The 15,044-nt window shown below is 46.5% G+C and overlaps 1 protein-coding gene across 8 annotated transcripts in view; it reads left to right on the forward strand.

Moving 5' to 3' along the window:
• The window catches only part of pde4d (phosphodiesterase 4D, cAMP-specific), a 107,004-nt gene that overhangs the window by 67,988 nt on the left and 23,972 nt on the right, over positions 1 to 15,044 (forward strand). Inside the window, exon 1 of one of the 8 annotated variants that reach the window (XM_077004182.1) lies at positions 13,057 to 13,666. The exons of 6 other annotated variants lie outside the window; for them this stretch is intronic. In XM_077004182.1, the coding sequence (XP_076860297.1) occupies positions 13,617 to 13,666 (50 nt within the window). In that variant the 5' untranslated portion in view covers positions 13,057 to 13,616. Of the gene's footprint in view, positions 1 to 13,056; positions 13,667 to 14,489; positions 14,687 to 15,044 lie in introns of those variants that run through there. One more of the 8 variants, XM_077004181.1, reaches the window with a different exon arrangement.

Below are 15,044 nucleotides of genomic sequence, written 5' to 3' on the forward strand. Positions count from 1 at the left end.
CCAGTCGTGTGTTGAGGGAGCAACTGAGGCTCAGATTCCCAGGGTCCTGCTGTCTATGGCATCTGTCTCTGAGTCTCTGAAGACATGGCCATCCATTTAAAACACAACACTCTTCATCTAGCATCTTAAAATGATCCTTTTACAAACGTTTCATTAGCTTGGTTGATCTCCCATTCTGTGGTTGCGGTGCAGAGATGCGACCTCTGACCCCATGCAATCTGCCTCCTTCCAGCAGCCATTTGACTACCATTACTACTACCACACAGGTCAACAGCCTACTGATTCTTACCATGAAGCATCATCTGCTAGGTTTCTGGGGGCCAGATAACCAAAACAGGCATGACGGTCATTTCTGCCTTAATGTAATCCCTAGATGTGCTGCTGTTTGGAAATTTACTTAAGAACCATTCATAACTCGTTTTCTTCATATCTTGGAACGACCCCAAGTTATTTTTTTATAGGCCAAAATGTTCCTCCAGTCGACATAAAAGTGTGCGGTCTTCAGCAGCCGCTGCTGTAGCAACACTCCTCTCGAACTTACTCCTGATAAATTCATGCGACTCTTTTCGAGAGTGCCTCTAATCTCTCCAGAAAGAGTAGTCCATTTTTCCCCTTTCATTCGCTTACAGCACATGGCGTAATCCCCCGACCGCGGTCCCGCCGAGCCGCTGATTCCATAGCAATCACTGGTGCTGGAATTGTTGTTACACTATGACGTCCGTTTCCCCCTCTGTGCAGAGTCGCACGCCCAGGCCCCTGATGGCCGCTTTATCGAATCCGCCACTTGCCTCTTTGCCCAGGCGGAGGAACGGAGAGGATGTAGCTCATGTACCTCCACTCCCAGTGGGGGCACCATGTAGCAAGGCAGGGACTAGAGCTGCTACGTCTGGCCCTCTGGTCCAGGATGCCATGACAACGCAGTGCAGGCACGCCTAGCATTTCACGCACTCCTTAAAATGGCCCAGTACTCTAAATAACAACAGATGGCCCCGCGAAGGAGCCCCTCTGAAGAGTGGAGGGAATGAATAATTCAGCACGAGGACAAGCTTGCACGCTATGCGTTGGTGTTGATATGTGATGGATGGAGTATTCCCTGCCTCCTGTTGCCAGTTTCTCTCTTTCTGTCTCTCTCTCTCTCTCTCTCTCTCTCTCTCTCTCTGTCTCTCTCTCTCGCTCGATTGGTAGGGGGTGATTCTGCAGACACCATTGTAATCACTAGTTGTTCTCACAGCAAATTGCACTTATGAGAGGGATGCTATGTAGTACTGGGCTAAATGTGTCTATGTCGTGTTCTAAGGTACTGAAACGTCTCTGTATTTTGCTTTTCTGTGGTTAACTGAGGCTCTGACTATCTGCGTGTGCCAAAGTGAGTATGAGGAGGACTGCGGCTCTGCAGTAGTGAATTAGTGAAGAGACTGGGTGACCTTTTCAGTTGCTGATGTGGGATAATTGCACCTTCAGAACAGCGTCTAGACAAAAGATTTAATACAAGAAGGCTTTTTGATGCTACGGTTGTGGTTGTGTGTGTGATAGCTGTGTCTTTGGAATGAGTCAAAAGTCACAAAAATAATAAAAGATTGGTTTGTGGACAGTTTCTGCAGTCTATCACCTTTCTCCATCAAGCTTGTTGGGGGCAAGGCAGCCAAGAAAAGTCACTCTGATATTATTGGCATAAAACTGCATATTCTATCTAATTAAACATGTCCTGAGCGTTACTGTAAGCCCAGAAGTTTACACACAAACGTTTGTGGTTTATTCTCCCCCGCTGCGTACTGTTGTGACACTGCTGTGGTGACATCAGCAGGAGAAGGTAGCGTTAGCGTTAGCTACGAGCAGGCAGGACGACTAAGCGCACGTCTGACCAACAGCCAAGCTAGGACAGAGGACAACCCGTGAGTGTCGGGTGCTGTTCGTTTACGGCACCCTGTGTACCAAGCAGTTCCTCCGAGCTGGACGAGGTGTTGCAGGTGATCTCTTCAGTTACGGTCAGGGAGCTGTGTAGGGAGGAGAGAGGCCAGGTGATTGCTCGATGATACCCGGACGAGCAGCAACCCAGCGGGAACCCTGACAAGGCACCATCTGGCTAGAGCAGGACCGCTGTCTCGCTGGGGTTGCACGACGACGCACTGCCCTGCGGGGCGAGCCGCTTTAGGTTTGGGCCAATCTGCCAGTCTGAGGACAGAGCAGTGATTGGTTGAAGGTGTGGACAAATAGCAACACTAGTTTTAGTTGTCAGTCACATGAGCACAGACTACGGACCAGTTTCATTTCTTAGCCTAAAGTTATTTAGATGTCTTTTGTAGAATAAACCAACAGCACTTTGAGTTGTGCTTTCTAGATGGATTAGATAAATGTTGTCCAGTGTGAAACGGCTAAATGTATTTTGAAAATCTACCAATATGACCAACAGCTGTCGAATGAAGACACCACACAACCAGTTTAACCTGTGCGCGCGCACACACACACACACACACACACACACACACCAACACATACCTACAAAAACATTTTAAACATTGATCTGTGGACATTTATTTCTACTCTAGGGTGCTCTGTGCTTTGCTTGTAGGACATGTATTGTAGGCATCTTTAACTTCCCAATGTAACGATCTGAGGAAAAACCCAGGGCTGTTTGGCTGAGCAGTCACGGTGCCCATGAAAGCGTTTAGAGAACCAGTCCCCGATCTCATCTTCACTCTGGTAAATGGCTCCTCTTCCTCTTGCAGGGTTAATGGCTCTGTTAGGTGAGCATCTATGACTCTGTATTCCTCAGTCCTTCCCCCAAACTTTCCCAAAAGTGCTAAAGTGCACCCTTTTCAAAACAGATCATTTAAATCATGCTTTTCTGGCATTTTAGGGACAGAGATATAATGGTGGAATCAATTAATCAATTGAATTTCTGTCTTAGAGACACAGACATACATTACAGTATTAGATCAGTTCCAAAAGCATCTGTAGTTCATGTCTGGGTGTTCTTATGCCATTACACAGCCATTTTATTTAAAGGCCAAATACCCCATCTATCATGGCAGACACAATTATATTTGTTTTCAGTATGATTTCAATTATTTAATCAGCTGAAAACCACTGTCAGACAAGCTGGCTGTGATCTCTACCCAGTCAGACATACTGCCATGTTCCACCATCCTGGTGAGATTTGTGCTTCTGAAGTATTTCAGAACGAACGCATCTTTTGCGGCGATTACGAGGCAGTGTGCAGGGACGAAGCGCTCGATGGGGGCTCTAAAGACACGGCTTCATGATCTTAATGCAGCGTGCCATTGTTTGCATTGCAGTCGACCCACTTCCACACCCTGCGTCACCACAGCTGCAGAACAATGCCCTGTTGGACTTATCAGCTCACATTACACCACTCCTTTCCTGTTTGAAAAACCCAACAGCAAAATATGCCATTGGTCATGGACTATGAGATGGATAAATTATGCAGTGAAGTAAGAGTAATCGTGTGATTTACAGTAGTTAATATATAATTACTTAGGCAAAGTGTGTCTCTTTCATAGAAAGCAGTGAACCAAAATTGTCCTAAATGAACAGACTGACTCACTTTTTTCTGCAAATATGATCTGTAATCAGTAAGCGATTTTCGGGTGTGCTCCGACACCGCGGAGCACGGCCTCTCTGAGAGGTCATGTGGTGAGGCTGCACGGTGACAACTCTCCGCGCTATTACCTTAATGACCAGGGCTCTCCCGATCGGTGGCAGTTAGTGGGCTGTACCTATTTCAGCATTGACTCTGCTCTTCACTGTGTTTGCCCTGCCCGTACCTCGGAGGGCCTACCTTATTCTCCCTCACCCTGCTCTATTGTTCATCTCTTTTCTGTAACATGGAGGAGTGGAAACGGAGAGAGGGTATCTCTTACAGGTCTTTTACAGACCGATCCTGTGAGTAATGCGTCTGCTTCCTTGCCTGCGTTCCTGCCTTCCTGACATGCTTGTTGTGTAATTTCAAGCCTACAAGGTTGGGATTCAGCCCGCATGGATGTCTGAGCAGCTTCATGGGCTTGATCTGTCGAGAGGTGACGAGCCGTGTGAGACTGCCTGCCGCAGACGGAGCTACAGACATTACATACATTGTGGCAGATTCTCACTTCAGGCTAAGCGAGTCAGGCACTTCTCTCGTGCAGTTTATTTTGGCACCAAAACTCTCGCTTGGCTACCGTTTATGACATCATTGGGCTTTCCCCTTTAGTCCTATTGTGACATCATTCAGTGCTTTGTCAGTGTATTCTCAGAACATTACCCATGTGCTACTAATGCGGCTCTCTTGATCCTCCCCAATTACTGCATAGAAAAGAAACAAGAGAAATGTATTATTATAACCACTAGAGGAGCCTTGAAGAGCTATCTGGTTGATCTCTGTACTGCAAAATGTACTGCAAAGTTTTTTCTCTCTCTCTCTAGCTGTCTCATTACTGAAGGGTTGTACTTTCTCCCCATCTTGCTGTGAAGATTCAAGTCCCCTTTGAAGAACTGAGAAACGCTTGTCAACCTGACTCTTCTTTTTGGAAGGATTATGGAATAGGTCCTGCTAAAACACAGTAACATTTGTTTCTGACTTCATACTTCTGACAATCATGGAGTGTCTTTGTCCACTACTTACTCTTCTTTAATATGAGGAACACAGCCTGTGTTTTCGTTTCTCTGTTTGTTTTATTCTCAGTCCACAATTTTTGGCATGTACAGGTGTGAACATTTGTCAACAGCGTCTGGCCCTTCACAAGTTTAACCCAGTTTTTGACATGATTAGATCCTATGATCTAAGATCTTGATCTATGTTGCTGTTTCTAAGATTTTGAGTAGCTTTGTCTAAAAACTCAGTAGTAGCTTTGTCTAAAAACTTCCTGCGCCGTACTAGCGGCAGCAAATTGCAGCAGCTCTATCTATCTATCTAAACAACAGCTTATACACAGGGCTTTTTGACACTGGAGAGTCTAAAAGTGCTTCATTTTGAAAATAGTCCAAAATGTTAACAATACAACAAATTGAAGATTCGATGTAAGCCATTCAGCGCATTCCAGGGAGCAACTTTGATCCTGAGAACAGCTGGTGAGGATCTAAAGCAAACGTGTGTGAAGCTAAGGCTAACTGCTAACCGCACCAGGTACGGCCCACTCAGGGTCTCCCGTGTTTAGGCTAGCTTGAGGGGGAATAAGATGAACACAAAACCAAAGGAGTAGTGTAAAGGGCTCATGTTGTGGAAGGTGGTTGAAGGCCACGAGCCTCGTAAAGGAAATACTGCAGCCCTGTGTAGCATCCATATCTCTATAAGCTTATGTCCGTGGCATATGGATGGTTACCATAAACAATCATTTTGACGTTTCCGTATGTTTAACAAAGAATCTTAAAACCAGTTGAGTCGAAACTCATTTGCTTTGTGAATTGCATGAGTAAGAGTTTATATGCACATTGTGTTATTCAAAACACTGCCGTTCAGATCAAAGTAAATACTGTGTGCGGATACGGTCCGGCTTTCGGGAAAGGTTACGGAGTCAGGTGTGTTTCTTGGTGTCACACTTGTGTTTGATAAATGGATAACAGCATGAAAGTAAAGACATTCTGGATCATCCTAAGACATTCACTATTTTTCCAATATTTATAGTCAGATATTTCAATCATTTATTGACTGAATTCAACAGCTTCTCATAGACCTCCATTACAAACAGGTTTCAAGTCAACTTTTTTCCCCCAGAGTACAGACAAACGTATCGACTATGCTCTTTACGCTCATGGAGCACCATTTCAGCTCTAGGGATTAGGTCAGAAAGCTAAGACTGTCCTTTAAGATAAGATAAGATAAGATAAACTTTATTGATCCCCGAGGGGAAATTCAGTTTCCCCAGGACCCCGGTGTAAAGCACCGAGAACCTAGAGTGGTAAGACGGGGTAACTGGTGCTCAGACTGTGGTCTCCAACAATATAATGAGTCTGTCTCTCTTCATAAATTTAAGCCGGTCCACACGTCTATTGTGGCCTTTTACGACGGTGACGTTGGCTGGGTTCTGCTCTCACTCTCCGGATTACCTGCCTATGCTCTCCGTCTGACCTAGTATTACTGCTCTGTTGCGTCAGGAAGGGAAAATCCACTTGAGTTTCACTTTAACTCATGGCGCACTAAGACCTGCCCATCCGGGGTACCTCACCAACCCCCAGCTGAAATGTTGTGGCAGGGGGTTTAAGCAAGTTACCGCTGGAATTACTTTATGTACTGAACTCCAGGGCCGCTGCTAAGGTTTTGGAGGCCCTAAGCATAACTGGTCAGGGAGGCCCCCCCCGGACACAAACACACACACACACACACACACACACACACACACACACAAACTCATATACATGACTTCATTGTCATTTAGGCATTTAATTCGAAAGTGAGCTCGCATTGCTACACTTAGGACTAGAGTTGCCAGATTGGGGACGTTTTTCCATCCAATTAGTTTGTTTAGGGTTAAAATATGGCACTGGGCGAGTTTTTTGTATAGAATTGCCACACACATTTTAAAAATCAGTTAAAATTGTGTTGGATTTAGCACCTCTATGCATTTATTGGACGCATTAATTGAGCATTTATTGGACTGGAAATCATCACATCTGGCAATCTTGGTGTTTGGAGACACAGCGAACAGAGAAAGACAGGACCGTGCCATTTCAGGGAATCGGGGCGGGGGTGGATCATGGGGGCTTTATATTAGGCAAAAACTATTAATTTATTTACCCCTATTAAGTAATGAGGTAGGGGCATATACAATGTTTAAAGACAAAAACCGTGTCATAATTTCAACACATTTTTCAGTAAATTGGAGGCCCCGCAGTATGGTTGGGGCCCTACGCAGGCTGCGTGGTCTGCATATGCCGAACGGCGGCACTGCTGAACTCTTTGAAATTCTCAATCAATTTCCGTGTGATTTAATGTAGTAGTGGGCAGACCAAGTCAGACAGAAAACATGGAAAATAACGTCTCCCTGATCACACACGCGCAGTGCATAGAGGGGCTTGCCTGACTCCGCCCAAATCTCCACGTAATTTATGGGTTTTAGAAATAGATAATCTCAGCTCTAATAATATCCTCAGCTTTTCTGTCTTATTAACCTGAGGGGAAAAAAATTATACTTAAATGGTACTTAAAATGCGCATTTCTGATATGTTATGAATATCAATGTAGTTAGATCTAATAATTATGTACATGGATAATTAAATTTTTATGAGAAACTTTGTTGCACAAGTATTCATAACATTATCATTTTTGGATGCATTTTGCACTTCTTATATGCATTTATGTACCTTAATGATTTTAGCTGACTCTAGTGCAAGATAATTCTGGGTAACCCTCTGTAGTTATGGCACTGGAATATCTAGAGTTAATGAACTTGGTCATGATGGCAGGAACAGGATATTGAGACTTGACCTTGTGTCTTGATTTGCAGTGGAATTCTCTTGACCAGTGTGCTGCTGTCCTCGTGTACTTTATGGCAGTTGATGTCTGATTAGATCTTGTAAGATGGTCCTCAGGTTTGTGGGGGGGAAATAATGTAAATGAATCTGCAGCCATTATTTACAATGAATTAGTGTGTTATATTTTGTGTTCCCTCACTGAAGGGTAAGGCCATAGTGGATTTTTATGTACAGCAAAGCAGTGAGTTGACTGTATATGAACACAGAGTACTGTCAGAACCAACAGTGTTGTTTTTCTAATTGGATCCTAGCCAGTCCTGGCCAGGGAATCATTGTGCTGTGTGTGCAACATGCACATTGCTTTGAGCCAGCAGAGATTTAAGCAGACACACATCCACATAGGGCCCGCGTGCACACAGAATAAAGGCCCTTGCACCTGAGACGGGATGGCAGCTTCAGAATCAGCCCCTCAGGACCGCTGTGCCTGTCCCCCATCGCCCTGTTAGGCGTCCCTTCTGCCTGAGCAGTCCCATCATGCAGTGGAGGGCTGCACGCGGCACCTCGACCCACACCCGCTTCCCCTGGCTGGGAAGCAACTCACCTCACCTCCCCTTACCTGGAGGTCATCAACACCTTGCAGGCGCCGCAGGTGCGGCGGACACGTCGTGGACTGGTGCTGTTACACAGTGTCCTTGAGAGCTTGTAATACAGGTGTCTTATTTGAGGCAGGGTTTGACGTGACTGATTCATTAGTGGACCTGTGAATGGGAAAGTGTGGCATTACGCCAGACTGGCTGCTCATAGAAATGAGCCCACCTGCTGTAGAGTCATGGGCCTGGGGTAGAGTGACTTAAAATAACACCATTAGTCATGATGCATTATTGATGAAGGTTTGTTCAACCTTTATCTATGCACAATAAGGGTGTGGCGTGCGGAAGTGTGTGTGTGTGTGTGTGTGTGTGTGTGTGTGTGTGTGTGTGTGTGTGTGTGAGAGAGAGAGTTCTGGACAGAGAGTGTGGTAGGCATGAGGCCGGTGGTTACTTACCGCCTGACCAAAACACTTCCTTTTCAACATCCAGCTTCCAGCACACAAGCAGCGTAATGTGAGGAGACAGATACGGTGTCAGATGTCGGCCCCACAGCCTGGCTGGAGCAGAGAGATTACCCACCCGCCGCTCCACCCTCCACCCCCACCCCCACTGCGGCTGTCGCTGGCTGATGGATGAATTCCACCAGCTCCCACTCCACGTGCTTTTATCTGTGAGGACCCACTGATGAACCTGCTCACGTTGATGAGCGCACAGCCTAAGCTACCGACTGTTTTCTGTGCAGCTCGTGAGCGTGTCTCTGAAGGGGTGGTGTTCATGGTGTAGCGGCAGCAATCTCAAAGTCATTTACGCAGTGAGAATGCAGAGCACCAGATCATTCTGATTTCACTCATAAAATGCGGTTTTCCGTGCATGCGGTTTCCTCTGCTGCGTTTGGATCATCACTTGCACTCCGACATCTCACCGGTGTTGAGCACGAGTGATTTTCCTCACTGAGAGGAGAAGCAGTGGATATAGGCTGCTCTCTAGGAGAATGAAGAGGTCCTCTCTCATACCGCAGCCTGGGGAACCTGAAACTCAGACGGCCTCAATTCTGGTGGATGATCTCGGGTCCACCAGTGACATTGGGGCTGGTCTCAAACTCTGGAAAATGTGTTTTATTTAACCGCCCAAGCTTGGTGGTCAAAAAAGGATGGTCGGCTTTTTATTTTGGTTAAACATGCACAATGCCTGATATTTCCTGCTCCGCTTCATACTGCTTCAGTCCGTTTGAAGGGTTTGATGAGTAGGTTCTGTAAGAAAAACAAAAACACAATTCAGATAAATGTTGCATGAGGACATTACACAGCTGTTCACACCACCGACATGGCAAGGATCTGTCCCTACATGCCTCTCAGTCTCAAAAAACTAGTTGATTTACATCCCTATTATGATAACACCCTATTATGGTAAAGCTGGAGTTGACTGGTCACTCGACACATTAACTCACATTTGCTTAAAGCTCTTCAATTTTCCATTTTATTGCCCATGCTCTATCAACTTCAATGCAATCTTTAACCCCATGAATACAAATCAGGTGTAACATTTGAGTTGTAACAGCTCTTATTTGCATTCTGGTTTGAGTTGTAACAGCTCTTATTCAGAGCAGTGACTACATGTGTGCCTGATGAGTGTGGCCTTTGGCACTACTCTGCTGCCCTCTTGTGTATCCGAGGTGCAGCACATATCCTGACTATTCCAGTACCTGACGTTTCCAGATATGTTGTGTATGTGCATGTTGTATGACCATTTTGCTGAAGTGTAGCCACTTCAAATGCCAAAGGAGAACCTGCTGAAGTGGATGTCAAGGTGCTTCACAATTACTGTTAAAGTCTCATGGATGGACTTTTCTACTTTTGCATTTTTGCTCTTTCAAACAGCCGTTATATGTGCTTTAACGTGCACTTTCACAGTTGCATAATATATAATGTGAAGAAGCATTGCTTTCTTTATATTGTATACAGATAATATGGATACTTTGCCACTGGAAAAAGGCCCTTGTATCTGCCCTATATCCTAAAAGGTGGGCCCAGCAACAGAATCCAGTTCATTACATGCGGAACAAGACTTAGAGTTACAGTATGGAGCAGGAGGGTGTTCAGAGAGGAACAAGAGATCCAGCGTTTTAAACGTACCAGATGAAACGCACTTGTGATGCAGCGTCGTTATTCAAGACAGGTGAATTCATGCACTGCAGTGTGACTCAGAATGCATTAGACCCCCACAAAGCAGATGGATTTGTATTTTTATGTGCTAAATTGGTTGTAAGAGGAGATGAAGTGGCACTGGGACGGACTAGCTGGACCGATCGTGTTCTGTGTGCACGTCACACTCGCCTCCCTTATTAGGCTGGGAGACGCGAGACATGAAAGCCTCACAAATGGCTATAAATCAAGGTGGATTCCAAGAAACCAGAGCACAACTGCTTACACACACGCACACACACACACACACTTAAACTGGCTGCCATTCTGGAATTAAAGTCCCCTAATTGTTATTACTGCCTTCAGATGTAGCAGTGTACATTCCCTCTCTCCCTCTCTCCATCTCACTCACTCTCTCATTCACTCTCTTTGTCTCCTCACACACATGTGCTGACACACACACACACACACACACCCTCCCTCCACCTGCGTTTTCCCGTGTTCATCTCACTCCACTGGTGGCTGGAACAGTGCACACAGGGACACTTTCCTCTCACGCCTGTGAGTTTGTGTCCGTCAGGGTGGCTGTCTCGACAGCGCTGTTTGGTGATGAGTCTGCCCGTGAGCTCGGAGCTCCGTTCCCTGGAGAGGGTGGCCCGCTATCGCAGCGCCTGTATCAATGGCTCTCCATACGCCATCAACCAGCCCATTGACATCAAGGGGAGGAGGAGAGGGTAAAGCCATCTTTCGCTATCCTGGTTTGGAGCGCTCCAGCCCGTGGCCGGGGTGCTTAGCCGCTTGCTTTGGGGCTAACGTGCGTCTGGGGGTGTGTGCATGCTCTGTCTGATGTGCTCCTAGCAGTTGTCAAGTTATGCCTCTTGCTCTGTAGGAAATGTGTGATGCTTTCCTGTGTGTGTCTTTTGACTAGATTTGCCTGGTTTGGGAGTTTCCTGTGTGTGCGTTTTGACTAGATTTGCCTGGTTGGGGAGTTTCTCGGGTGCACCGCACGAGAAGTAGTGGCCTGCTCTGCTTGAAGCTCAGTGTCTTGATGTCCTGGATAAAAGACGCTGATCCGACTCTGGCTGCTCATTCATTTAATCAGGAAATATGGCAGGAATTATAAAGCAACCGAGAGCTCACTGCTTCCACCAAAGAGCTGTCAGCTAGAACTGGCGGGCTGATGTGCAGTGGACGCGGGATTATTGATTGCTCTTAAAGCCGGGCCCGTGTTCAGCACTGGGTTATCTCCAGCCCTGTAGGCTCAGAGGGTCTGAATAGCATCTCTTCAGTGGCGATAATGACTTTTGCTCTGCTAATATTGGAACTTGTCAGGAGTTATAAATGTCCACCCGCCTGCTCCATCATACATTTGGTGTTCGTGCTCTCATAATAGCAGATTGTCTCAAAAGCAGATTGTATCTGCTCCAGTTCTGTTGTTTGCATGAGAAAAACAGGCATGGGTCAATATCAGAGGTTCATGCTGAAAGACGTGTGTGTGTGTGTGTGTGTGTGTGTGTGTGTAAATGGATGGCTTGGTGGGTGGGCGGGTGTGTGTGTGTGTGTGTGTGTGTGTGTGTGTGTGTGTGTGTGTGTACGTACATGTGTGTGGGCAAGTGCGTATTCGTAATGCTGGGCAACAGCCCTGCTATCAGATATGTGCCCAGTGTTACTGTCATTAAAAGTCACACACACACACACACACACACACACACACACACACACACACACACACACACGGATGGGCCGAGAGCCTTGCTCAGAGGCAGCACATTAGCTTGCACATACTTTTCGGAGCTGTCGGCAACATCCAGATGGGGCCGTTTAGCCGCAGGTGAAGAGCCGTGATGGTGTGGAGGCTCCTCGGTTCCTGCGTGGAACAACACGTGGAACAACAGTCACCCTGTAATCTTCTCCTCAGCGTGTAGGTCCCGCCGACCTGCTGGACCTGCTGCTGGATCCAGCAATCAATACTAGAGTGAATGGAGCCGTCGGCCCCAGCGCCTGCACTGTAGCGTCCGGCTCTGCAGATACAGCCTGGACGTATATCCTGTATGAAGATAAGCCATAAGTGATTAATGCACACCATCTGTTCTCTGTAATGCAGTCAGAGATGACAAGGAGGTGACAGCGTGTTACAGCATATTACAGATTCACTCTGGTTTTCAGTAGCTAGTTGTAAAAATTCCTAATATTTCAGGGTGATGAAAGATTTTGTATTTAGCTTCACTGCTGAAGGTATTAACCTTCATTTAATGATGATAAAGCCAAATGTGGGTGTAGTTGAGGGAAAGGCCAGATGAGACTCTGCATTTCTGGCCCAGTGGTGGATTAGGCTGCTATCAGCCCTCCAGCCGCTGAGGATCTCTGCCTGCTGGGCACCCTGCAGAATAAACGTTATTGATCCTGCAGTGTGCTTTTTCACTCTGGATCACGTTTATTGATCAGGACTGTGCAGTTCACCATATGCTAACAGTTATTTTAAAATGCATATCTAAATTTTGCACCACTTAGGATGACACATTTCATTTAGGTATCCATTCGAATCAGAGTCAGTCACTCTTGGCACGCTGTGAGCAGGAGATTAGGCAGAAGATTACATTTTGTAATTGTTGCGCTGTGATTATGATGGTTTGACACAGGGTCTTTTGCGAGCCTGGTTTCTTGTCTCTGGCTCCTACGTGACGCCCTATACCCACTGATCTGCATGTGGACATCTCACTGTCATTACATGCCCATTACTGTACATTACATGGGCTCCCAGAATGGTCTAAATGTTTTAAAGGGGTCACACTTCCTTTACTGATCTTTGTTTTTCCAAATTATACATTGTTTATGCATCATTTTGTCCAAATTGTACACATTGCAGTGAAATTAGTAGCAATGAGTCATACATATGAATGTAGTCATAGTACCTTGTTGGCACGGTGATGACTGGTACATTCGAAACACATGTGTATGCTCTCTCATACACATACACGTCTGGGAGACGTCTTCGTCACGCTAAAAGGCCCAGTTACACTGGGACCGGTGTCCAGGAGGTCAAAAAAAAATTTTAATGGTCATATATTTCTGATATATTGCCATGAAGTGTCATGGCTCCACATTGATGAGCAGCGAGTCCGTCAGGCAGTGTGTAGACGGGACAGTCCCTCCTTCTCTGGCTCCGTTCCCCCTCCACCAAGTCCAGGTGGTGTGATGTAACTCTCCTGGAATATTTCAGCAGATGGTTCCTCTTCTTCTTTAGCAGCCTGCAGTGTCTGTGCGTCAGGAAGGGAAAGCCCAGATTGGGATTTGTGGGGATTATACGGGAGGTGGAGGGCCGGTGACGTGAATGAGGCTCTCACAGGAAGCTGGGTCTTTGCTTGGGACCAGTGGCTTTGGCAGAGTCGGTGTAGAACAGGTCTGTGGAGGTCTGGAGCCCAGCGCTGTAGACAACTCACGCTCCTTCTCCTGGTTGTGATGGCAACTAGCTCTCAGTATGAACTCTCCTAAAGGCAAGAAGAGGAAACGCTACTTCAAGTCTCACAGGTACACACACCCACACCTGCTCACACATGACAAGGACTGCAGGTGCAGTGACACACTGAGTGAAACAGACTTGCACACACATGCACACACTGTACTATATGTTCATAACAAATTCAAGATATGTAAATATTGTTATATTGTTTGTAAAAAAAAAACAATTAGGGAAAGGACCCAATTTCTGTGTGATAATTTTTAGTTTTTAACTAAATCATTCTTGTGATAATAGCTTGTAGACGCTATTCCCTTTTTGAGGCACTAGAGGGCACTATTGTATGGGCAGTTTGATCATAGTTACTTATACAGCCTGCGTAAGTGGATTTCTAGTACCTGCAGAATCCAGCTGGCATTATGAAAGTTTAAGGACATTTTTTATGTGTTTGTTAAACTTCCATGAATACTGTAGCCTTCACGTTAACTCTGTGTTTAATAACCTAGTTTTGACTGATGAAATATTGCATAGTTCCAGCGGTTACCGTGTTAGCAGAAGCCATCCTGCTAGGTGCAACGACCTGAGTTTGGTTATGCAGTGACCAGTTTCGCACTAAGACGCGACAGCTTAAACCACGGAGCGTTACATCAGAGCCGCTGTGGTCGGGTTAAACGCTGACCACGGAAAACCCGCGGCAAACACAACCGCGTGGTCGTGAGCAGGCCGGGTGACGCAGGTGAGCTGCGGACACGCACACGGGGGAGGTGGGAGGAGCTATGGGAGAGTGAGAGCGATCCGATTGGACGCGTCCTCTCTCTCAGTAAGAGTGGGCTGGGAGAAGGCGCTGCTCGCACTGCTTTGGGAAGGGTGGGGGGCGTTGCTGGTGCGTGCAAGGCAGTAAAGCCCGGAGCGGCGTCTCTCCGCCAGCCTTGCTAGGTGCGTGGTGGGTGGAGGGTGAAGCATGTGAGCGACTGAACGCAGGCGGCGTGCAGCTCGAGCTCCCGCGGTATCGTGGGAACACCACGGAGCACCATGAGCATTGTCATGAAGTCCCGGTCCCGCTCCACCAGCTCTCTGAAGGGAGCAGAAGGGTAAAGCCGAAACTTTGTTTAACCGCAAGGTTGTCTGTGGTTTTGTTTTGTTTACTTTTGCACCGTCCTCCTAAATCCTCCGTCACTTTGCTGCCTCGGTGTGTTGCTACCTTGTTTTCCCCATCTTGCGTCTGCCTCTGTCAGCTGTCTACGTTTCCTTCAGTTCACCGTCTTTCGTACCTGCTCCCTCCAGCGTCAGGAGCTCACAGAACAATAAACTGTTGCTCTGTTTTCCAGGATTTATCCCTGAATTCCTGACAGTCACACATTCCCCCACTCCTTTCCAATCTGCTTAGTAACTTTTTAACACACACACACACACACACACACACACGCACTGTCTCTCTTTCTGTCAGTT

This window comes from Brachyhypopomus gauderio, chromosome 4 (genome assembly GCF_052324685.1).
Source record: "Brachyhypopomus gauderio isolate BG-103 chromosome 4, BGAUD_0.2, whole genome shotgun sequence".
Classification (NCBI taxonomy): domain Eukaryota; kingdom Metazoa; phylum Chordata; class Actinopteri; order Gymnotiformes; family Hypopomidae; genus Brachyhypopomus; species Brachyhypopomus gauderio.